The sequence below is a fragment of the Orcinus orca genome, chromosome 1, assembly GCF_937001465.1.
Source record: "Orcinus orca chromosome 1, mOrcOrc1.1, whole genome shotgun sequence".
Lineage (NCBI taxonomy): Eukaryota > Metazoa > Chordata > Mammalia > Artiodactyla > Delphinidae > Orcinus > Orcinus orca.
The window spans coordinates 169,073,360-169,099,221 of NC_064559.1; the positions used below are offsets into that span (position 1 = coordinate 169,073,360).

Genomic DNA, 25,862 nt, shown 5'->3' on the forward strand with positions numbered 1-25,862 from the left:
TACAAATATTCTCATACACTCAAACACGTACTCACATCTTGTACTCGCTTACATATGGTAAATAAATGAGCTCTGAAGCCTGCAGCCATCATAATTTCTCTCTGCCTTTTTTTCTTTTTTTTTTTTTTTTCTTTTTTTTCTAGAAAAGGGAAAGAGGCTAAGTAAAGCTTTTAAAAGCCTATGGATTTAGATAACAGTAAAAAGTAACAGATGCGCCAGTCTTAACAATCTGAAGCCTGGCCTGTTAATCCTTTCACTTAATGATCTTCAGTAGTGGAGAAAATGTGTATCGTCTTTTGGGTGGCACTGTTCTTTTTTCCTGGGGTCTATTTGTATTTAAGGCTTATAAAATCCAAAAACCCGGAAACATGTTCAGAACTCTGTTCTATGCTCTTAATAATGAGGATTCAGTTGACGCAAGCCTTTTCAGCATAGCCATTTTAGACTGTATCAGAGTTTAAATTTTGGTTTAAGTTTTACTTTCTTAGGTTTTTTTCTACTTTTTCTATTATTTCTCCTTCTTTCTCTCATTAATTTTCTGATATTACTGAAGTTAAATCTTAAAATCAGTATAACTTGAAGCCTGGAGAGTTTTAGGCTATATTTTATTTGTTTAAATTGCAAGGAGTATATATAACTGAAGAATATTGTGACAAGAGATGAAAATTATTACTACGTCTTGGAGCTTGAAAAATTTCATTCAAAGACAATATAGGGAAGCATATTGGCATAGCTTTTTCTCGCAATTTCATCATTGAAATTTTGTAATTACTGAGTTGGCCTCCTCAGCCATCCTCTCATTAATTACCTTATTTTATTCTTTTCTCTCTTTTTCTTTTTAATTTTATGACAGAAACAAAGGCAAGATGTTGCTATTTTATTTCCACTACTCAGTTTGCAGGAACTCTCATTGGGAGCTTACCTTAGAAAAATTTTGGGAAAATGCACTCTGCTGACAATGTAGCTGTTTGTATAAGCTTGGAAATGTAGTTTGTTAATAGATACTTAGCTACTGACATTTTTTTTTTTTTTTAACTAGATCCATTTTCAATCAAGAGGAATGTTGCACGGAGCTTAAACAGCCAGCTTGTTTATGAATATGTTGTGGAGAGATTCAGGGCAGCTTATCGGTATTTTGCCTGTCCTCAGAGGAAGGGTGGAAATAAATCTACAGTGGATTCCATGAAAAAAGAGAAGGGAAAAATAAGCAATAAGAAACCAGTGAAGTCTGAAAATATGGCATCCAGTTGTTGCATTCTACTTGGGGAAAGCACAGAAAAAATAAGTGCAGAAAGAGGTCAGCCTGATAAATATGAAGAAACGGAATGTACATCACAGAGATGTATTACTGAAGATGATAATTTGTTGATAAATGAACTAGATTTGGCTGAACATGGACAGGAATCTTCATCTCTTTCCACCAGTGAAAGCAGTGAATTAGAGCCAAAATCAATTAAGAAACAAGATGTTTTAGTACCTTCAGAAACTTGTTTTAAAAAGGAGCTCACCCAGTGTAATTGCATTGATTGTAAATCCCCTGAACCAGATGAATCTGCTGGTACAGACTGCAGGTCAAATTTAGAAACAGAAAGTTCACATCACATTGTATGCACTGACACATCTGCTACCTCTTGCAACTGCAAAGCTACAGAAGATACTTCTGACCTTAATGATGATGATAACCACCCCACCCAGGAATTATATTTTGTGTTTGATAAGTTTATTTTAACCTCTGGCAAGGTAGGATACAGTTTGTAAACAATCTGTAAGGTTTTGTGGTTGTTGTATGACTCTGTATTTATAGTTTTTAGATTCAGAAATGTAAAGATGGCTTCTATGATGGTAGACTATTGTTTTGGAATGGTATTCTGGTATATATGTTTCTTTTACTTTTTGTATTTTTGCCTGTAGTTGCTTTTTTTTTTTTTTAGCGGTACGTGGGCCTCTCACTGTTGTGGCCTCTCGCATTGCGGAGCATAGGCTCCGGATGTGCAGGCTCAGCGGCATGTGGGATCTTCCCAGACCGGGGCACGAACCCGTGTCCCCTGCATCGGCAGGCGGACTTTCAACCACTGCGCCACCAGGGAAGCCCCTGTAGTTGCCTTTTAAGAATGTATATGAAACCTGAAATGTTTCAGCACTCTATTACTAGTTGGTTTGCTTAACTTTCTCATATATGAAAGGATTCATCAGGTATCTTATGAAAGTGAGTTTGGTAAAGGCAGCATATATTTTAAATTTTGCTGATTTTTTTTTACATATGATTATATTTACTTCCACAAAGGCGAATACAGTGTCTGTAAACTTTAATAGTATTCTGTTTTAAAGTTTTTTTGGTGGGGGTCAAAGGTTGGTATATAAACTTAACTAAAGATAGTTGAGTTAAAACTAAGATCAGGAAGCAAAAAAAAAAATGAATTCAGATCCTGTGTCTGCCACTGAGCTTCTCTTTGGATTTTGGCATATCCCTTATGAGTTATAGGAGTCTTAACTTTTCCACTTTTAAAGTGGGATAGTCTGAACTTTAACTTGATAAATTATAGAAAATAAAAACCTGAGCGAGCAGAAAATAAGCTACTTTGTAACAGAAAATAATTTGTTAATAAAAGTTTTAGCTAAGGTACTTTGCTTCGAGTGTAGTGTACATAATTGAAATAGTATCAGCACCTAGGTTAAAAAATGATTATGTAGATAATGTGTAAATCAAGTAGAATACAAAAAATACCCCTGAAAAGTCATCAAGTTTTATTGATTTATCGATAATTGTTTATTGACAAGCTTTAGAATTTTTAAGCTAATTACTAAGCTGTGTTTCTTCATCCTTTGTAAGGATACTCTGTCCCATTTTGTTTAGGTTGTAGTATTTAGGGCATATGGACTACTAAAAAAGATGAAATAAATGGCAGATATTTAGAAAAGCCTCTTAGTAATATAACTGCAGTTTACGTTTCTTAATACTTTTTTTTCCTGGAACCTTATCTTAAGGTAACTATTTCTCCAATTTTATTTCTCTCTCTAGTTATCTGTAACACTTTTCTAGAATTTTATGATAAATATGTCATTTTTTACAAGCTTTAAAAAGCTGATAAAAATTTCTATGGTACTGTTAATTAGCCCACAGCACAGCATTCACACAAAGAGAGGTTTCTGTATATATTTGGCTAGGTAAATGTCCAGGCTAACCCTGGAGGAAGAAGCTAAGTTCCTAGGCGTATTACGATAAAGAAAAGAGTAGTGCTCTTCCTTAACCGTATGAGTTTTGTTTTTCAAGTAGTTGGGATGAATTTTTACTGTTTTGGCCACCTGTCTGGTAGTCTGTTAGAATACATTTGAAATGGTGTTGCAGGGTTTGAAAGTTGTTTGTGGCTATTGCATAAGAGTTGTTCCTTGTATGAAGCTGAGTCACTTTTAGAGTTCAGCCCTTTAGTTTCTTGAGTACCATGCTAATGTAATGAAATTGAACCAACTAGTCAAGCAGTGGTTCTATAAATGACTGACTCTGAAGATAGAAAATGTTTCAAGTGAAATGAAAGGTGCCACTTGAAATTTCTTTATAATCTACTTTGTTAAAGACCTTAATAGGTTAAAATGTGATGTATGCATTTCATTTTGGGAGCTGATCACACTGTTTGAATTAACCTATACCTTTTGTATCTCCTGGTATTTCCTTTATTTTACATCTTAAGGTAAATCTAATCCTTGGTAATATCATTTTAGTGGAGAAGAAAATTAGTAGTTGGCTCAAAATGTGTTTTTCTTTTTACATTTAATACTGAATTTCATTAACATGCTTTTCTTTTTAACCTCTTGAAAGTGCAGGTTATCAGACTGACTTGCATAAAAGTTTCTTTTTGTACTGCTTTATAAGTGATAATAAAGTCCCTCAATAGTTTATTTGATTATTAGATTCTTTTTTTAACCTTTGTATAGCCGCCAACAATAGTATGCAGCATCTGCAAAAAGGATGGCCATTCAAAAAATGATTGCCCAGAGGATTTCAGGAAAATTGATCTAAAGCCTCTACCACCAATGACAAATCGATTTCGGGAAATACTTGATTTAGTATGTAAAAGATGTTTTGGTAAGTCTTTTATTACTAGAACTACTTCCTAAGACTAGATTATTTCTTAGATTTTGAATATTTATTTTCTTATTTGAAAATAGTTTGCTTACATTTTGTTTGGGTAGAGGTTTTTAAATAGTTTAGAGACCCAACCACATATATTTATTAAATGCCTACTGCGTGCAAGGCACAGTGGTAAATGCCAAGGGGAATGCAGAGTCCATCGTGTTGCTTTTAAGGAGCTTGGACTCTGGATTTGTGCTGTCTAATATGGTGGTCACCAGATATATGTGTCTATTTAAATTTAAATTAGCTAAAATAAAAAAAAAATTAAATTAGTTATACTAGTCACACCTCAGGTATTGAGTAGCTACATGTGGCTAGTGGCTACTGCATTGGGCAGTCTGGATAGAGAACATAACCGTCATTGCAATTTTCTTGCACAGTGTTACTCTAAATGGTTGTATAAGACGTGTATGAAACTTGCCATAATTGGAAGCAGAATGTGTTACATTCTATAGCAGTGGTAAACAAAATGCAGTTCAGTCAGGCACAATTAATTTTAACTGGAGTGGGTCAGAGGAATTGGAGTTAATGATGTGGCATTTGAGATGGACTGCATTTTCAGATATAAGAGATTATGCATAAAAGCATAGGGTGTAGTATTTGTTTGAGAGAATAATTGCCTTAAATTTGGTAGAGTGTAAGAAAGGTAATAGAGGCAGATAAGGTTATAAAGATTTGGGTAAAGCCTTACATACCATTTTTCAATAAACATTTATGGTGTACCTGGAATAAACCTTCACTCAGCAAACATTTTTTAAGTACTTACTGTGTCCGGGGTAAGATAAAGTTTCTGATGTCATAACATTAGTTCTCCATTGTATTCCCTCCCTTCTACCCTTCCTTATCTTCACCTCCTGCCAGGCAACTACTTATCTGCTTTTGGTCACTATAGATTACTTTGAATTTTTCTAGAGTTCTAGGTAAATAGAATCACATGGAATGTACTTTTTTTTTTTTTTTTTTTTTGATGAGGGCATCTGGCTTCTTTAACTTGGCATAATTATTTTTGAGATTCATCTATGCTGTGATGTGTATCAGTGGTTCATTTCTTTTTATTGCGGAGTTGTGTTCTGTTGTGTGGCTATACTACATTTTGTTTACCACTCGTTGATAAATATTTTGTTTGTTTCTAAATTTTGGCTGTTATAAATAAATATACTGTGTACATTCATGTATGTCTGAGTATGGACATATGTTTTAATTTCTCTTGGGTAAATACCTAGGAGTTGAATGGCTGGACCATGGTACATTCTTCTTTAACAGATTTATTAAGATATAATTCACTACATTTGTTTTTATTTATTGAGTCATATATTTATCTTAGTATGGACTCATAGATGTATTATACTTTGGGTTATAATCCAATACTACTATTTTTGTTGCCCAAATTGTTCCAAATTTGGCTGTTGGGAGTGCTTTCATTTGGTTCCTGTCACCTTTTGATATATTCCCATCAGTGTGTGGAGTTTTTTGGTTTCTTTTTGTTGTTGTTGTTAGTTTGTTCTTTTGTATTTTAGCACTTTCTTACTTTCTGGCCCTGCAAGATACTCCAGGATCATCATGTAAATTTCTGTCTCAGTCCTAGAATTAGACATTTTCCCAAAGAGCCCTGGTTCCTTTATTGGAGGATGGTGTTAGAAACCAAGATCTGGGTGTTAGAGTGCTTGTTGTGTTACTGGGTATTGTTGTTTCTAGGTCCTCTCCGAGCAAGAAAATTTGTGTGTGTATACTAATCCATGTATATACACGTATCTATAAATAATTCCATGTGACCATCTTACCTTTATTAAGCTAAGCATGACTTTGTACTGATGTCTCCAAGTCTAATACATTACCACATGGCTCTTTCTAGCCTCCTCTTTCTGATTATCTGTAAATGTCCAACTCCAACAGTGAGAAACCTGGCTCCCACCATGTGCCACCCATTTATTTAATTGTTCCATTTAAGTACACATGTATAGCATTATCAGAACTGTTATCCTATACCCTGATGGGAAGCAACTTTATCAATTAGAGTACAGTGCTTATGTGCAGTTCCTTTAACCCTTAGTCTTACAGACTCCACTAATTTTCAAAGTTAGATTAGTGCCTTCCCACCCCCCCCACTCCCTTGAGTGAAGTTTTCTTATACATTTATAATGTAGCTGGATTCTTTGTTATAGACTGCATTCCATCCTGAGATTCCCTGACCTCATCACCTGTATATCAGCTATTCAGCTTGCAACCACTGATGATGCATTTGTTTTTCAAAAGCTGAATATTAATTTAATTCCTTACCATATTAACTCTTGGGTATGAGTCTGGAGGAGGAGATAGAAAAAAAAAGATTATTCTTAAGGAATGTATGGTCTTATTTGGAAAAAGAGATAGAAAAAAAAAGACTATTCTTAAGGAGTGTACGGTCTTATTTGGAAAAATAAGATGACTATAAATGAAATAACTAGAAAACTGGAAGGACAGTATAAACTAAACTGGCAAGTGGTTTGAAGAACTAAGGAAATACAATTAAGGAGAGGTCATTAAAGGCCATGATTGGACAAAGAAGCTTATAGTGAAGGTATGAATCTTGACCAAGCATTTGAGGGAACTGTTAGATTTGATTGAGTTGGGTACCTTGTGTAACAGTATGAGAATAGTCTTAACAGGAGGGGAAAAACCAGCATGTATATGGGAGAGAGTGGATTGTCTGAAAAAAAAATTAAATAATTTGTAGAAGAAAGTATATGTTGTAGCTGTTTCACAGGGAAAATGATCATGTGAAATGTACATAGATCTGTAAAGTTATTTTTCTGTTCTTTCTCTGCTCCTTCCTTCCGCAGTAACATTTATGATTTTAATGTCAGAGAGTCAACAAATAATGAAGAAAAGTAAAGTTTTTAGGGTAGAAAATTGAAGACATTTTCAGATTTCATTCTCCTTACTTTTCTTTTTCCTTTTCTTTTTTTTAACTTAGATGAATTGTCACCACCTTTTTCTGAACAACACAACAGGGAGCAAATTTTAATTGGCTTGGAAAAGTTTATTCAAAAAGAGTATGATGGTATGTTGTATGTCAAAGTTGATTGCTTTTGTTATTATAGTTACCTGGTCTGAGTTTCATTTGTTTAAAAAGTGTTTATTGCATGTTATATGTTAGGTACTATTCTAGGTGCTGGGGATACAGTGCTAACAAAAGAGGTGAAACCAGCTCTCATGAAGCTTATATTAAGAGGGGTGACAGATAGTCAACTGACAAGTAAACAATATATCAGGAAATAATAAACACTGTTAACGTACAGAAGTTAGAACGATAGTGATAAGGTGATAAGGTGACATTTGAGCAGAGCCATTAATAATATAAAGGAGCAAATTATTATGAATATTCAAGGAGAGAACATTCGAGAGAGAAGCAGCAGCAAGTACAATACCCCATGACGCAATTATATTTGACATGCTTGAAAGTTAGTGTGGCTTGAGTGGAGTGTGTGAGGTAGACTGTAATAGAAAGGTGAGATCAGAGAGTTAACCTAGAGTTTAGATCATTAGAGTCTTATAGGTGTTGGTAGAAGGACTTTGAATTTTATTTTGAATGTCTAATGAGAAGGCTTCTGGAGGGTTTTAACACATAAGTGACATGATCTGAGAGAATGGAGTACAGGTCCATAAGAATAGAAGCAAGCAGAACATTTAAGAAGCTGTTGCATAAGTTCAGATGAGACATAATAGTGATTTGGAAGAGTAGGTGAGAAGTGATTAGATTGAGGATATATTTTGAATGTAGAGTCAACAGGATTTGCTGATGCATTACATGTTAGATGTGACAAAAAGAAAGGAGTCAAGGATGGTTTCAGGATCTTTCCTTCACTAGTTGGGTGGTGCTATTTAATTGAGATGGCAAAAAAATAGCAGAAGGGGGCAGGTTTTGGGCATGAGGTAAAGAATCAAGAGTTTTGTGGCCAAATATTTTAGAAAAGGATGAAGAGTTGATTTATAATCAGAATGAACTTATACCTTTAAAATATGATCTGTTTTGTGCTACAGGATTCTATTTTTAATTATATTTGCTAGTGTATAAAGTATTGACCAAATCTAAGTTCTTGTTATATTAAACCCATGCACTTTTTATTTGCTGATGAATGTAGCTTCTTTTATATCTCTCAGTTGTCATTGATTTCAAGTAGGGCATCAGAACTGAATAGGAGGATTAAGTTTGAAAATACAGAATTTGTTATCTAAATATGTAGGCTACAAGAATTAATAGGGAGAATGATCCAATCTTGTTAAGCCACAGCTTATTGAGTGACACTAATAAGCATGAAGGAATAACCCTAATAATATATATATAAATATTTTATATATATAACTATATATATAATAATTGTATATATAATTTATATCAAATAGATTAATCCCTCACTTTAGAGGAGAATTAATTCTATATACTAAGATGATATTTGTAAAACTACTTGAATTGTGCCCTGAAGAAACTAGTTTATTTCCAAGAGATAAATCTCTAAATATTGATCTTAACTATTGGTATTGATGTTGAGAATGAATAAAAGTAGATGAGTTTATGAGGTCATTAAGTTGGAAAAAGGTAAAAAACTTGGTAAGTGTTTGGATGTGAAAGTTGAGAGGTGTTAAGAACCACATGTATATTTCTGAATAATAGTAGGTTTGAGGTGAAGTTGCTAGTTTAGTTTTGACTTGTTGAATTTATGATGTCTGTGGAAAAATGGGAAAAGCAGTTAGATACATGGGTGTGAAATTTTGGGGAGAAGACCTGGGCTTTAGGTGAGTGTTTTGGAATTTCTCAGTGTATCTGCTAATGGTAGATAATTTAAGCCATGGAATTGGATAAGATTATCCTGTGGTAGGCCATTAGTAGTTAATAGAAGACTCCTCTTTCCTGATAATTATAAAACTTTTGACTTTTGTTTTCCTTTGCTTAGAAAAGGCAAGATTGTGCTTATTTGGCTCTTCTAAGAATGGATTTGGATTTCGTGATAGTGATCTGGATATTTGTATGACCCTTGAAGGCCACGAAAATGCAGAGGTAAGAGTTAGTGTTTGGAAAGTGATGTGGAAGTTTATTTTCTTCTAGTGATGAGTGTGTTTTTAATTTTGTATGTAGAATTGATAAAAGTGTAAGGTGTCATTCTTTGTATAAATATATTAGCAATAGCAGTGTTTGAAATGTAAAAGCACTAGTATTATCATTTTAGAAGACATTCAAGTATTTAAGTAAGTAAATGTACTGTTTCAGTGATTTTATAATGTAAAAACCATGTCACAGATAGTTACAAGTGCTTTTTAATGAATTTGTGGAAAAAATGTACCATAGAGTTGGAAATTTTTTCATTAGAGCCAATGAAAAACTGTTGCTTCAGTTTGGTAATAAACATTGATCTCACTTACTCTGTCTTTTCATATCTCTTCCATTAGGTGATGTCTCTGTATCACTAAAGATAGAAAATAAAGGTGGACATTTAATTTATAAATGGATTGTGTTCTACAAGTTGATTATAATTTGGGGGTACTCAAAATACATTTTTTTCCATAGAAGCATTGTTATAAATTATGTGTTCTAGGCTAGCTTTTAGAAGCTCATTTTGGGCGGGGAAGGGAACTAACATTTGAGCCCCCAGTATACACTTTTACATACATTATCTCATTTCACTCTTACAACCACCTTCGAGGTAGATAATTTCCCCCATTTTACAGATGAGGAAACTGAGGCTTTGAGAGATAAACTGACTTGCTCAAGTTCACACAGCTAGTAAATGTTGGAGCCGGGATTCGTACCCAGGTCTGTCTGACTCCAGAGTTCATGCTCTTTCCATTGTATCCCACTGCTTCTCTGTAATTTATTTAACCCATAATGTAGTTGAAATATAGTACTAATAGTACTGTAGAACCTAACCCCTACTTTCTGAAATTGAAAGCTTTCTGAGTTCCACCATGAGATGCCAGGAGCAAACCTTCCCCCAGAGCAGTCTCAGCAGTGAGAGTGGGTACTTATGTTTTCCTTTTTTGTGTACCAGGCCTCAACAGTGGGAATGAGATTGTCTGAGCTCTAGTAAAGAAAGGGACTGAATGGACAGGGAAGAAGTGTCCCAGGCCTTCCTAGCAGCAACTAGAAAAGGAGGGTATCTCTGTAGTTGCTCGTTTCTTTAACAACATAGCTGTTGGTATTTATGTTTCAAAATCAGGGACTGCTTGCAAGATTGGGGTGAGGCCAAGCTTCTGGCATCTTTAGTGGTGTCAGTATAGCCTCTGTTGTATTATAAAATAATTCAGCAGAATAGTGTACCTGTGCATTTCTGAAATAGTTTTTTCAAAAGGTGTTTTTTAAATTGTTAGAACCCAAGAAAAGATGGCAGTGATACCTGGTAGATGCTTATTTCTGGTCCTAAGAAATTGCTTCTGGTGTTAATTAATATCTTTTTGTTCTATAAAGAAAATGAAAAGTTATAAATTTTTTAGTTCTCCTTAACCCACTTCTACTCAACGCCATCTCCTTGGAAAGAGGCTTCCCCTTTCCATTCTGAAGGGCAGGAATTGAGGGAATAGGAAGTGGTTTTTACCCAGGAAGGAGGTTAGGGTTTTAGATCCCTTCTATGTAAAATTTAATAATCAGGTGTTTCATCACCAAGGGTTTGTATACTATATATTACCTGTGCTATTCGCTCTGGAAAGTTGAAACAATGAACATGAGTAAATTATTTTCTTCTAGATGAGCCATAATGGAAACTTTTAATTTAGTATAAATTGTATCTTTGTATAACAAAGAGAAAAACAACCTCTTGTATTATGTGTTAATTCTAAAGATTCCCTTGAAATCCCCAGGTTAAGCTGCAATGACTACTGCTCTCTTGTAGCTAAAAAGAGCATGTTGGGGATATGCAAAAGTGGTTTTAGTAGTAGATGTGGGCATTGAACTTAATCCAGTTAATTTATGCCGTTATCTTCCTTGTTCCTTATATTAGGGTTATCGTTACCATATCAGCTTTGCTGTCTAGTTTTTAAATAACCAACACATTTAAATTTGCAGAGGTAAGAGGGTTTTTTTGAAGAAGTAGGTGCTTGTAATAGTAGGATTATTCTTTTCCTCATCAACATATGATAGTAAATAGCTGACAGACTTAAAGTGCTACTTTGTATGAAGTATGCTGCTGAATGCTTTACATAGGTGTCTCATGTAATCCAGCTCCTTTATAAAAGAGTAGGAGTTGATGATTATCTTGATTTTATAAGTAGTATGAGGCTCAGAGGGGTTAAGGATCTGATCAGAGTCACACAGCTAGTCAATACTTAGTTCAAGATTTGGATCCAGGTTTGTCTAAATTCACAGCCTATGTTCTTAATCACTGTACTGTTTTGCCTTCACCAAACCCATCTCTAGTTTTTTATCCATGTATTTGAAAATATTATTCTCCTGTTTTTGTGCTTCTCAAACTTTAATGTGGATGTGAATTACCTGGGAATGTTGTTACTATGCAGATTATGATTCAGTAGACTGGAGTGGAGACTGAGATTCTGCATTTCTATCGAGTTTCCAGGTGTTGGTGATACTGCAGGTCTATGGACCATGTTCTTTGACTAGCAAGATTATATAGACTTCTGGCTGGAGATTTTAAGTGCTAATATTAAATGTCTAGATTAAAATAGAATTTGCACAAGACCAAGTTGAGTCAGACAGACTTTATTATTTATTTCTTTTGTTTTTTAGAAATTAAATTGTAAGGAAATAATTGAAAATTTGGCGAAAATTCTTAAGAGACATCCAGGTATGAACTTTAAAACAACAGAAATTTTTTTTTAGTTTTATGAAAATTATTTAACCTAGTGAAGTTTTTTTTTTTTAAATCAGGTTTAAGAAACATTTTGCCTATAACTACTGCCAAAGTGCCTATAGTAAAATTTGAACACAGACGAAGTGGTTTAGAAGGCGATATCAGTTTATATAATACGTTGGTAAGTTTCACTGTCTGTAAAGACCCAGGTATGTTTACAGTTGTCATTTTAAAAGTTTACAGATCACTGACTGTACCTTTATGTTTAAAACTTACGAATGTGGTTAGTATAGGGGAAAAAAAATTTTATCAGTCATCTTAACATTTCCTTCAGATTGAAGGTTAATTTTTGCTTGACTCATTTACAGGTATTTTAAGTTTAACATTTATATATATTCTATGTGGAGTTTATCTTTTTAGCTGATCTGTAAGTTTAATTTTAATAAATTTGAAATGCTTTCAAATATGTAACTTATTTTTCAGGCTCAGCATAACACAAGAATGCTAGCTACATATGCAGCTATTGATCCTAGAGTGCAGTACTTGGGATATACTATGAAAGTGTTTGCTAAGGTATTTATGAAAAAGCTAATGATCTGCTTTGTTATAATACTCATGATATTAAAGTAAAACATGCTGATGTCAGACTTGTGACAAATGTTTTCTCAGTTTTGTTTACCTGAGCTTTTAAGAAGAAACTGTCAATATTAAATGGTTTAAAGTTATACCTTTCAGAGTAGGGTGATCTTAGTTTTTTTCTGTGTTTGCTCTCCTCTCATAGGTAACACTCTAGTAAATTTCTTATAGTATAATTTCCCAATGCAGTAATGATTTCCAACCCTAGGCATGGGAGTTGGCATACCATCCTAGTTAAAAGGCTCTGGGTTAGGAAATCTGGTGTTTGGGTTTAGTGGTAAATTTTTCTGGCCAAGAAAACAAAGCAATACCAATAAAACCTAATGTTTCCCCTATTGTAACACTTAAAATACTGAATTCTGTTTTCTTGGTTGTTTTGCTAAGTGAGTAAACTCCATGAGGGTTGAGGCCTCTGTATCTTTATTTCAGTGTAGTGCCTGCTTTATGGTAGGTGCTCAGTAAATAGTTAATTTTGTGAATGTGTTGGTGGAAGGGTTTTAGTAGGGGAGTGACTTGGTTACATTTTCATTTCATAAAGCCGACTCTTCCAAAAGGGAGACATATTTGTTTAGATATTCCTATACATGTCTTTATGGACAGAGTCATCTTAGAAAAGGAAAGCATCCAGCCACATACTACAAATCATTTGATACAGCTAGTCTTTTACATTCACCTCACAGAATAACTCCAACATGACAGTTCCTTACTCATTGAGTTTGGGTTATGAAATCAAGTGGTTCCGTATATATGGAATCTATGGAAAAAAAATGTCATGAAGAACCTAGGGGTAAGAGGGGAATAAAGACACAGACCTACTAGAGAATGGACTTGAGGATATGGGGAGGGGGAAGGGTAAGCTGTGACAAAGTGAGAGTGGCATGGACATATATACCCTACCAAATGTAAAATAGATAGCTAGTGGGAAGCATCCACATAGCACAGGGAGATCAGCTCGGTGCTTTGTGACCACCTAGATGGGTGGGATAGGGAGGGTGAGAGTGAGACGCCAAGAGGGAGGAGATATGGGAACATATATATATGTATAACTGATTCACTTTGTTATAAAGCAGAAACTAACACACCATTGTAAAGCAATTATAGTCCAATAAAGATGTAAACAAAAAATCAAGTGGTTCATGTCAGAAAAATCATTCCTCTCCCTTTATATAATATCAGCTAAAGCTTTACTCAAGGGAAGTCTCTGAGGATTCTTTCAGGGTTTTTTTTTTTTTTTTTTTTTTTTTGCGGTTCGCAGCCCTCTCACTGCCGTGGCCCCTCCTGTTGCAGAGCACAGGCTCCGGACGCACAGGCTCAGTGGCGATGGCTCACGGGCCCAGCCACTCCGCAGCATGTGGGATCTTCCCAGACCGGGACGTGAACCCTTGTACCCTGCATTGGCAGGTGGACTCTCAACCCCTGCGCCATCAGGGAAGCCCCCAGGGTTTTTTTTTTAATTAAAAAAAATCTTTTTTGAATAGCCAACGTATTCATGTGGTTCAAAAATTAAAAGGTCTAATGGGATTTATGGCAGAAAATCTTCCTTCCACATCTGTCTCCTAGCCAACCGTTGCCTCTTCTTAGAGGCAAACAGTGTTAAACGTTCCTCTGTATCCTTCCAGAGATATATTATTCCAGTGCAAGCAAATTTCCTGCCTCTTTTTATTATAGGTATAAACATGCTGAAAACACTGTTTTGTACTTTGCTTTTTTAACTGAGCAATAAATATTGGAGATTATTTCCTATTAGTATACTAAGAGCTTCCCTTTTCTTTTTAATGGCTACATACTATTCCATTGTGTGGATAGTCATCAGTTTTTTAAACCTGTACTTTACTGATGAGCTTTAAGTTCTTTCTCATATTTGCTATTAAAATAGTATTACAATAGAAATTTTATATAGTCATTTCACATGTTTCTTGGCATATTTGCAGGATAAATTCTTAGAATAGAATTAATACATTAAGGGAGATGTGCTTTTATAATTTTGATATTGCCAAATTATTCTTCATGAAATTTATGCTACTGTATACTCTTTAATGTATGAGTACCTGTTTACCCATACCCTCTATAACAGCTTGTTATTGAACTTTTGGGTATTTGACGGTTTGATAGGTTTAAAAAATGGTGTCTTAAGGTAGTCAATACTTCTGCATGGAATAAGATTCTGAAGTTTTATTTTCAATCATTATGTTTTTTTAGCGATGTGACATTGGAGATGCTTCCAGGGGAAGTTTATCTTCATATGCTTATATCCTTATGGTGCTGTACTTTCTGCAGCAGAGAAAACCACCTGTTATCCCAGTTCTACAAGAGGTAAATGTTTAAGAAAACTATAAAGGCGTTTCTATGTAGGTGTATACACTCTAAATATAGTAGATCTTACTCAGTTCATGAGATCATGAAAGATGTTTCCATCATGGATATCCTAAGTTTTCTTCTTTCATTAATGGTTTAATCGAATAATGAACCTTTTTGAAAAGCTTATTATGGGAGAATATAGACTACCAAAAGACTACTAGATGAATAGAACTATTGAATATCTTTTGTAACATTTTTGTATTTCACAGTCTTAGAATGCTGCCAATGATAATGAAATTTGTAGCCATTCATGAACTTATATATTATAGTCTCTCAGATGCAAATACATAAGTTTCTTCTTTTCAGAGTATTCTCCCTCCTCCTGCTTGGCAATGAAGTTTGATTTATTCCTGTATATACTTTGGTCAACTTTGTGAATTTTGGTTGAGAAAGAAACACAAGGAAATTCTTCCTTATCTCTGTAAGGTCATGTAAATTGCATTAAGCATAAGAATGTACATCAAAAGAAACAGATTATACTCATATTTACTCGGATTTGGTGACTCATAGAGTCTCTTTTTGTAGTCAATTTATACTCTCTAAAATAGATACAAAGGAGTTCTTAATCATCCATCTGTTCCTCCTCATTCTTGGCACAAAGTGGATTTGCAAGCATTGGGGTGGATCAGGTTCTAATTTCTTAGGTAGGTGGTTATTTTGAGGTAGCTGAGAAGCATCAGAATTGTTTGGAAAATCACATATTCTGATTTCACGTAAACTTTGATAGTCATGGCAAAGAAGAGTATCACAAAATAGCAAGCCATATGTGCGTGTCAGATGGCCTTAGTAAGTTTTTAAAAGTTCTAATGAATGCATGTGGTTTTAACAGCATTTCTTTCCCTCTTTTAAACAAATAGTGGGAGAGAAATAAAAAATTTAAACATCCTTTCCTAACAGAAAAATTTAAGTTGCTTGAATCTATGTTGAGTGATGTTTGTTTTTTAACAAGGTTGTTCACTATAGGATATTTAAAACTTTGCATGAATTAATTAGGCCTGCCAAGGCCAAGATAATTCTCTGTATTAGTCTAACTTTAAATTTGGGGATCTTAAGCTTAATTGGCCCAGTAATATTATAGCAGCCATTTGCTATAATTTGCTGTGACTTTGATAGAATACTGTGATTAACCCAAATGGAACACAAATTTTGTTTTCATTGTGGTTTGTCTCTGTTCTCTCATTATGTTACCCATGGATGAGGAACCATTGAGGCAGCATGATATAATGGAAACAGCGGTCAGAGCATGATTTTGGAGCCAGAGATAACTGGTCTGAATCCTAATTTTGACATGTGGCCTTCAACAAGCTGCCTGACTGCCACTAGTCTGAATTTTATCATCAGCAAAAATGTAATAATAGTAGTATTATTTCCGTGTTGATATAAGGAACAGAGACATCAAATGCCTTTGAATGTAGTAGATGCTAAAGTAGGAATTTATAAATGGTGGTTGCTCTTATTATTAATTTTATTATTATTATTATCATTAGCAGCTTTATTAACATTATTATTGGAAAAATGTAGGTAGGATTGCTGTAGCCAACTTCAAGAACTGTTCCATTATCTGCTTAACAGACAGTGATGGATGAAATGAGAGACAGTCCATGGGATGTTTTCCATCATAATGAGCTCTGATTGTGGGGGGCTTTGTGATACATATGAACTGATGATATATGGATTTTTGCTTCTGGCCTTTTTTGCTTGTCATATGGGACCCCTTGTCCATTGCTCTGGCATCATTTAAGTATTGATCATTGGCATCGATCAACTTTTAAGGGTAAGGATATGTTTAATGAAGCTGATGATCTTTGACTCCATTTGTAATTGAACCTAAACTTTAAGTGACTGGGTGTAATAAGTAAGGCTCTGCTAAGAGTGTTTTTCATGATCAACAATACAGAGTTCTTTAGGTCAAAAGGAGTTTTCCTAAGCAGAATAATTTTGCTGTATTCCAGCAATCATCATAAGTAAAAGTAAATTTTCACATAAAAATTAATACTAAGGATTAGGGAGTGTTAGTGTCACTTGATATTATGAACTATGTTTTCTTAGCTTATATCAGCTTAAAAATTGCAACTGAATGGATGAACCTTGAGGACATTATGCTAAGTGGAATAAACGAGTCACAAAAGGACAAATACTATATGATTCCATTTATAGGAGGTACCTAGGGTAGTCAGATTCATAGAGACAGAAAGTAGAATGGTGGTTGCCAGGGGCTGGCGGGAGAGAGGAGTGGGAAATTATTGTTTAATAGGTTCAGAGTTTCACTTGTAAGAGATGAGAAGAATTCCATGGATGGATGGTGGTGATGGTAGCACAACAATGTGAATGCACTTAATGCCACTGAGCTGTACTCTTAAAAATGACTTAAGATGGTAAACTTCATTATGTGTGTTTTACCACAACTAAAAAAATTACAATTTAAATATAGCAGTAGATATATATATAGCTTATTATATATATAAAATACCATAATAAAATAAGAAAATAAATATGGAAATGTACAGGGTCACTCTTTGTACAAACTTGTTTGGTGAGGTTTTAGAGAGAAGGCTTGAGTGCTTGAGTAGAGGATGATTGCTATTGAGAGAAAGAAAAGAGAAACAGAAAGAGAAGGTAAATGTGTTGTGTGTGTGCAAAAGAAAGAGAGGCTAGTATTAGTACTTCTAAGGGCTGAAACAGAGTGGAGAGTTAGGCACTATGAAATATGAGAGTTCATTAAAACAGGTGGCAAATCAGTGATTAAATGCCCTCCAAAACCCACAGGTCATTTACTGTGTTATTAGCCAGCATAATTGGGTTTGGATGTTGGTTGTTTCTCAAAAGTAAGGATTCTGTTAAAGTAATCAAGGTCTAAAGAGGCAGCTTGTATAATAGCATCTTAATCTATGAAGGAGCCATGGGGACAACCTTATCTAGTGGTTTTAAAGTATGTTTTGGTAAGCTCTAGGAGCTCAATAGTGTATATGTGAGGAGTGGAGGAAGGAAAAGATAACGTATAGTTTTCTCCACTCAGGCTTTTATCAGAGTACCTCTGTTTTTATCTGTTTTACATGTTGAACTTACAGGAAGGTTCCATTTTAGGAAGGGGTTCTACAGCTTAAAAGAAAAATAAAATTTGAAGAAAACTGACCTAATTAAGCTAATCTCTTATTTTCATTGGGAAAACTGAGGATTTGGAAGGATAATTGTCTTGTCCAGAATCACTACTGGGCAGGACTAAGACTAGAAATGAGGTCTGCTGACTCTGAATTTACTCCAACTTTTTACCTTATTGCATCTCTTTCTTAAAACTCCTATAGAAAATAAGTCTCAAAATTGCTTGTAGAGGTCAGTTGTGCCTGTACAGTCACCTTGTGGAATTCTTCTAGTAAAGTAGCATTACCTTCCCCCCTTTCCTTAGGACAGTGAATTACTACTCATAATTAATCATGAAGATTTCACGATCTTTATCAAAATGTCAAGGAAAGCTACCTAATTTTCTGTTTTAAAAAATCAGTGTCCTGGCCCTTTTCAACCTCATCTGATACAGATAACTGATTAAAGGTACTAGAGCCCTTCCCCATAACAAATAGCTTCTTCGATTTCCTTTAAGGTGTACAATCAATAAGTATTATCTCTTATGTATTTCTGTGTCTGTGATCCTTTGATGAAAATGCTGTTTTCATCTGATTTTTCTTTAGCTTTACTTCATTAAACTTGGGCTGGATGTGTTTTGATAGCCAAATAGATAATATCAAATGTATCGTTTGGAGAGTCTGAGGTTCTTAAGATATCCTTTCCGAGCTTTGGTCTTTCAGATACATTTTATTCATTAATAACTTGACATCAGATTATACCATCTTGACTGTTTCTTTTGGAATAAGTGCTTCACTATGTCTATTATACGTAAATTCTAAAATGATATGAGGGTATTTAGGCTTTTAGGTTGAATGGCTTGAAATCTAATAGTAGAATTGATTTTTTAATGCAGATCTTTGATGGAAAACAGATTCCACAGAGAATGGTTGATGGATGGAATGCTTTTTTCTTTGATAAAACAGAAGAACTGGTAATTTTTTCATAGTTTTTATGTTATGGAATGCTCACAGATGCATGTTAGGATTTGCATAATTTAATTTAATAATTTTACTTGGACTTGGGGGTCCATACTTTGGATAAGTATAGACACGTCTCTCTCCTTTCTTTTTTCTCACCTGTAGAAAAAACGTTTACCTTCACTTGGAAAGAACACAGAAACATTAGGAGAGCTTTGGTTGGGACTGCTTCGCTTCTATACTGAAGAATTTGATTTCAAAGAATATGTAATTAGCATTCGGCAGAAAAAGCTATTGACAACTTTTGAGAAGCAGTGGACATCCAAATGCATTGCTATTGAAGGTAATCATTCAGCTGATATTAATTCAGGAACAACATGAAACAGAGCAAAACAGAACAAAAAGCCAGAGTTTTATTTGGCCAGTGACACTGAGGGGAAAACTGAAACACATTAGAATTTGGAAGATTCTTCCTCTTGGTTTTAATCAGTTTCCATCCTTTAATCTATAATTATAAAAGAATAATTTTCTGACTTTGATGGTCTGAGTTACGTAGAGTTAAACTCTAGTTATGGCTACTAACTATATTTATGTTACAACGAGCATAATTCTTAAATAAAAAATAAAATATTTCTTTTCTAGACCCTTTTGATTTGAATCATAACCTTGGTGCTGGAGTTTCTAGAAAAAGTAAGTTTTAAATATAGAAATCCCCTACTTTTAAAGCTCTTACACATTAAGGTCTGCATCTTTATTGTTTTTCTTCTTTCTTCAATAGTGACCAATTTCATCATGAAAGCATTTATCAATGGAAGGAAACTTTTTGGTACCCCCTTTTATCCACTCATTGGCAGAGAAGCTGTAAGTTTACATAATTTGAATTCTGAATCTTTTCTTTTTCCTTATAGAATTTTTTTTTTTTTTTGTAGTACAAGAAACCTAATCCTGTTCCAAGTTGGTGTTATTTATTTGGCTGTGCCGGATCTATTTGTTCTTATTGCACTTATCATAGTCTATAGTGAGATATATATTTGGTAAATTTTGTTTATTTATTTAATCTATTTGTTAAATTCTGTATCCCCCACTAGACTATATAGCTCCCTGAGGACAGGGTCCATGTCTGTAAGGTTCACCATCATATTTCCAGTGCCTGTCATAATTTATGGCACATAGGATGCATCAAATAAACATTTGTTGAACAAATGCAGGTGGATAGTCAAGACTCAAGATCCTTTAATTTTGAATGTGAGGTTCTGCCTACTGCCTCTCTTCTGTCTCTAGAAATCTTGATGAAAATATAAACAGAGAGGTCAACACTGAAGTAATACTTTATTTGCTGAGGCTTCTGCTTGTAATTTTGGTGTAGCCCTTGGTAAGCTGAATTAGCATGGAACTAAGAGGATTCTTTTTGCCTGAAATGGGTGGTGTAGCATCCCCCATTCCTCTTGGTCTTACTCTGGTTTTGGGTTGGTTTCTAATGGGAGGATGTCATAGTTTCACAGTGAAAGAAATGAGAAGAAATCTCAAAAGAGAAACCAGGTCTCTGTTTTTGCATAATGAATATCCTTGATCTTGTTCAGTCCAGTTTCATCACTCTTTCTTGGGTTGTGGGGTAAGAAAAGCAGAAAAAATCTAGAGCTTTTTCCCCGTGGAACATTTTTGATAGTCCTGCCTAATAGGGGGTGGGGGGGATAATAATTATAATGGAAATAAAATAACAGGAAATTTGAAACAACACAAAATTCTTGCAGGAACAAAATGTCTAACAAAAGGAAAATACAACAGTAATTTTACTAACATATTAATTAAAATAGCAGTAAATGAAAAGCACAGTCAGATCACAACAAATCTGGTGATGCACTGATAAAGCATTTTACCTGAAAATTGTGGGAACTCTATTCGTGTGTGTATGTGCATATGTTTGGTAGGAACCTAGCAGTTTCGTGCAGTCAGACTTTTTAGTAAAATACTAATGTAGTGTCCTCGGTAAATTGGAAATGTGCTAATTTAGTCTGTGAATACAAAATTTTAGTAACTCTTAATTATTCAGTATGTTATAAGTAGTCGTCATAGATATCAGACTCTTTGGTCTTGAATGTGATTTGGTGTAAGAACCAAACATCAGTTTGGAGCCTGTCACAAAGGGCCTGTGGATCTGCCAATCATCTTTTAATCTACTTTATTCTGTTATAAAGTCAATATGTGGTATTTTATAGCTTGGATATACCAGTTTATTCTCCTTTGATGGACATTTAGGTTGATATCAGTTAACTGATATAGTAGAAAAATAACCTTGTTACATAGTCTTTCATGCTTATATTTTCCATAGTAAAGTTTATTCTTTCAACACATATTTACTGAATTTCTACCATTTACCTATTTCTCTGCTATGTACTGGGATTATAACAGCATACAAAGTAGATGTGTTTCATCCCCTTAGATTCTAATGAAGATGAAGACAAGTATATTTTCTGTTCTTTCACCTTTCTTGCTCACTCGAACATTCCCACTTCAACTGTGCTTCTATTCACTAGGTCCTCCGACATATTGACACATTTTTTCCCAATCTATCAGCTATCTACTGTCTTCATTTTTTCCCCCATTTAAACAGATTCCCTGGTACCTCCAGCATATACCTTATATTCCTTTGTACCATTGTCCTTCTTTTGCACCATTATGTGTTTAACCTTAACATGAACTCAGCCATCCACCGTCTCTCTATGCTTGGGCTAAGCACTGATGGAAAAAAATCTTAAAGCTAGGCAGTTTTATTTATATAGCACAACTATAAATTAATGTTCATCAGCCTCAACTGGACTTTCAATACTATCTGAGATTCTTACTACATTTCTTTAGTTACCTGTGTCTCGCATTCAATAAAACTATTTCAGATTTTATTTATTTTACTCAAAATTCAGTACCCATTTTGCTTTGTCCCATCTTTCTACTCTGCCTTTCTCACGCTCACATGTTTTCCCTTTGAGACAAAGATGATATTAGATAGATAGATACTCCTTCAACTTTCTGCTACCAGATCTATAAATCTGCTTACATCTTCAGATATCTCTTCTTTTTTTAAAATTTTATTTCATTTTGGAGCATAGTTGATTAACAGTGTTCTGTTAGTTTCGGGTGTACAGCGAAGTGATTCAGTTATACATATACGTGTATCTGTTCTTTTTCAAATTCTTTTCCCATTTAGGTTTTTACAGAATATTGAGCAACGTTCCCGTGTTATACAGTAGTAGGTCCTTGTACAGATACATACAGTTGGTTATCTATTTTAAATATAGCAAAGTGTACATGTCAATCCCAAACACCCAATCTATCCTTCCCCCCGACCCTTCCTCCCCGGTAACCGTAAGTTGTCTAAGTCTGTGAGTCTATTTCTGTTTTGTAAATAAGTTCATTTGTATCATTTTTAAAAGAATCTGCATATAAGCAATATCATATGATATTTGTCTTTCTCTGTCTGACTTGCTTCATTTCGTATGATAATCTCAAGGTCCATCCATGTTGCTGCAGATGGCATTATTTTGTTCTTTTTAATGGCTGAGTAATATTCCATTATATATATATGTACCACAACTTCTTTATCCATTCATCCGTTGATGGACATTTAGGTTGCTTCTGTGTCTTGGCTATTGTAAACAGTGCTGCAGTGAACATTGGGGTGCATATATCTTTTCAAATTATGTTTTTCTCTGGATATATGCCCAGGATTGGGATTGCTGGATGTTATGGTAACTCTATTTTTAGTTTCTTAAGGAACCTCCATTCTGTTCTTCATACTGGCTGTACCAATTTACATTCCCACCAACAATGTAAGAGGGTTCCCTTTTCTCTACACCTTCTGCAGCATTTATTGTTTGTGGGTTTTTTGATGATAGCCATTCTGACTGGTGTGAGGTGATACCTCATTGTAGTTTTGATTTGCATTTCTCTAATAATTAGCAATGTTGAGCATCTTTTCTTGTGCCTCTTGGCCATCTGTATGTCTTCCTTGAAGAAATGTCTGTTTAGTTTTACTGCCCATTTTTTGATTGGGTTTTTTTAAAATTTATTTTATTTTTGGCTGCATTGGCTCTTCGTGCTGTGCATGGACTTTCTTTAGTTGCAGTGAGAGGGAGCAACTGTTCGTGGCAGTGCACAGGCTTCTCACTGCGGTGGCTTCTCTTGTCACGGAGCACGGGCTCTAAGTGTACGGGCTTCAGTAGTTGTGGCTCATGGGCTCTAGAGCTCAGGCTTAGTAGTTGCGGCGCACAGGCTTAGTTGCTCCACAGCATGTGGGATCTTCGCGGACCAGGACTCGAAACTGTGTCCCCTGCATTGGCAGGCGGATTCTTAACCACTGCACCACCAGGGAAACCCCTTGGTTGTTTGTTTTTTTGATATTGAGCAGCATGAGCTGTTTGAAAATTTTAGAGATTAATCCCTTGTCGGTCACATCATTTGCCAATATTTTCGCCCATTCTGTGGGTTGTCTTTTCATTTTGTTTATGGTTTCCTTTGCTGTGCAAAAGCTTTTGAGTTTCATTAGGTCCCATTTGTTTGTTTATTTTTTTATTTCCATTACTCTAGGAGATGGCTTGGGAAAGGTATTTCTGTGATTTATGTCAAAGAGTGTTCTGCCTATGTTTTCCTCTAAGAGTTTTATAGTATCTGGTCTTACATTTAGATCTTTAATCCATTTTGAGTTTATTTTTGTATATGGTATTAAGGAATGTTCAAATCTCATTTCTTTACATGTAGCTGTCCAGTTTTCCCAGCACCATTTATTGAAGAGACTGTCTTTCCTCCATCGTGTAGTCTTGCCTCCTTTGTAATCAATTAATTGACCATAGGTGTGTGGGTTTATTTATGGGCTTTCTGTCCTGTTCCATTGATCTATATTTCTGTTTTTGTTCCAGTACCATACTCTTTTGATGACTGTACCTTTGTAGTATAGTCCAAAGTCAGGGATCCTGATTCCTCCAGCTCCGTTTTTCTTTCTCAAGATTGCTTTGGTCATTCAGGTTCTTTTGTGTCTCCATGCAAGTTTAAAATTTTTTTGTTCTAGTTCTGTGAAAAATGCCACTGGTAATTTGATAGAGATTGCATTGAATCTGCAGATTGCCTTGGGTAGTATAGTCATTTTGACAATATTGATTATTCCAATTTAAGAACATGATATATCTCTCCATCTGTTTGTGTCATCTTTGATGTCTTTCATCAGCGTCTTATAGTTTTCGTAGGACAGGTCTTTTGTCTCTATAGGTAGGTTTATTCCTAGGTATTTTATTCTTTTTGATGTAATGGTAAGTGGGATTGTTTATTTAATTTCTCTTTCTGATCTTTTGTTGTTAGTATATAGAAATGCAAGAGATTTCTGTGTATTAATTTTGTATCCTGCAATTTTACCAAATTCATTGATGAGCTCTAGTAGTTTTCCGGTAGCATCTTTAGAGTTTTCTATGTGTAGTATCATGTCATCTGCAAAAGTGACAGTTTTACTTCTTTTCCAATTTGGATTCCTTTTATTTCTTTTCCTTCTCTGATTGTCATGGCTAGGACTTCCAAAATTATGTTGAATACAAGTGGCGAAAGTGGATATCCTTGTCTTGTTCCTGATCTTAGTGGAAATGCTTTCAGCTTTTCATGGTTGAGTATGATGTTAGCTATAGGTTTGTCATATATGGACTTTATTATGTTGAGGTATGTTCCCTCTATGCCCACTTTCTAGAGAGTTTTTATCATAAATGGATGTTGAATTTTGTCAGAAGCTTTTTCTGCATCTTATGAGATGGTCATATGGTTTTTATTCTTCAATATGTTGATGTGGTGTATCACACTGATTGATTTGCATATACTGAAAAATCCTTGCATCCCTGGAATAAATCCTACTTGATCATGGTGTGTGATCCTTTTAATGTATTGTTGGACTGGATTGCTAATATTTTGTTGAAGATTTTTGTGTCTATGTTCATCAGTGATATTGGCCTGTAATTTTTTTTCTGTGTGTGTGGTATATTTGTCTGGTTTTGGTTTTAGGGTGTTGGTGGCCTCATAGCATGAGTTTGGTAGTATTCCTTCTTCTGCAATTTTTTGGAATAGTTTCAGAAGGATAGGTGTTTTCTCTGTTTGATAGGATTTGCCTGTGAAGCCATCTGGTCCTGGACTTTGGTTTTTTGGGAGTTTTTTATTTTATTATCATTATTTTTAAATATTTATTTATTTATTTTTGGCTGCATCGGGTCTTAGTTGAGGCACGTGGGATCTTTTGTTGCAGCGTGCCAGCTCTATTGCGGCACGTGGGCTTCTCTCTAGTTGTGGCACATGGGCTCCAGAGCATGCAGGCTCAGTAGTTGCAGCACACAGGCTCTCTAGTTGTGGCACGTGGGCTCTGTAGTTGTGGCGCGCAGGCTCCAGAGCGTGTGGGTCCTGTAGTTGCAGCGTGTGGGCTTAGTTGCCCCGCAGCATGTAGAATCTTAGTTCCCCAACCAGGAATCGAACTTGCGTCCCCTGCCTTGGAAGGAAGATTCTTAACCACTGGACCACCAGCGAAGTCCCTGTTGGGAGTTTCTTAATCAGTTTCAATTTCAGTACTTGTGATTGGTCTGTTCATATTTTCTGTTTCTTCTTGGTTCAGTCCTGGGGGATTGTACCTTTCTAAGAATTTGTCCATTTCTTCCAGGTTGTCCATTTTATTGGCATATAGTTGCTTGTAGTAGTCTCTTATGGTCCTTTGTATTTCTGTGGTGTCTCCTTTTTAATTTTTAATTTCTCCTTTTTAATTTCTAATTTTATTGATTTGAGCCCTCTTCTTTTTTTTCTTGATGGGTCTGGCTAAAGGTTTATCAGTTTTGTTTATCTTTTCAAAGAAGCAGCATTTAGTTTCATTGATCTTTTCTGTTGTTTTCTTCTTTTCTATTTCATTTATTTCTGCTC

The 25,862-nt window shown here is 34.9% G+C and overlaps 1 protein-coding gene across 9 annotated transcripts in view; it reads left to right on the forward strand.

The window, feature by feature from the left end:
* The window catches only part of TUT4 (terminal uridylyl transferase 4), a 143,796-nt gene that overhangs the window by 99,892 nt on the left and 18,042 nt on the right, over positions 1 to 25,862 (forward strand). For all 9 annotated transcript variants that reach the window (XM_033435508.2, XM_049699765.1, XM_033435506.2 and 6 more), the window contains 12 exons: positions 1,040 to 1,740; positions 3,931 to 4,081; positions 7,083 to 7,169; positions 9,061 to 9,164; positions 11,841 to 11,898; positions 11,982 to 12,085; positions 12,388 to 12,477; positions 14,740 to 14,853; positions 18,872 to 18,949; positions 19,101 to 19,278; positions 19,578 to 19,625; positions 19,714 to 19,796. In XM_033435508.2, the coding sequence (XP_033291399.1) occupies positions 1,040 to 1,740; positions 3,931 to 4,081; positions 7,083 to 7,169; positions 9,061 to 9,164; positions 11,841 to 11,898; positions 11,982 to 12,085; positions 12,388 to 12,477; positions 14,740 to 14,853; positions 18,872 to 18,949; positions 19,101 to 19,278; positions 19,578 to 19,625; positions 19,714 to 19,796 (1,796 nt within the window). The remainder of the gene's footprint in view (positions 1 to 1,039; positions 1,741 to 3,930; positions 4,082 to 7,082; positions 7,170 to 9,060; positions 9,165 to 11,840; positions 11,899 to 11,981; positions 12,086 to 12,387; positions 12,478 to 14,739; positions 14,854 to 18,871; positions 18,950 to 19,100; positions 19,279 to 19,577; positions 19,626 to 19,713; positions 19,797 to 25,862) is intronic.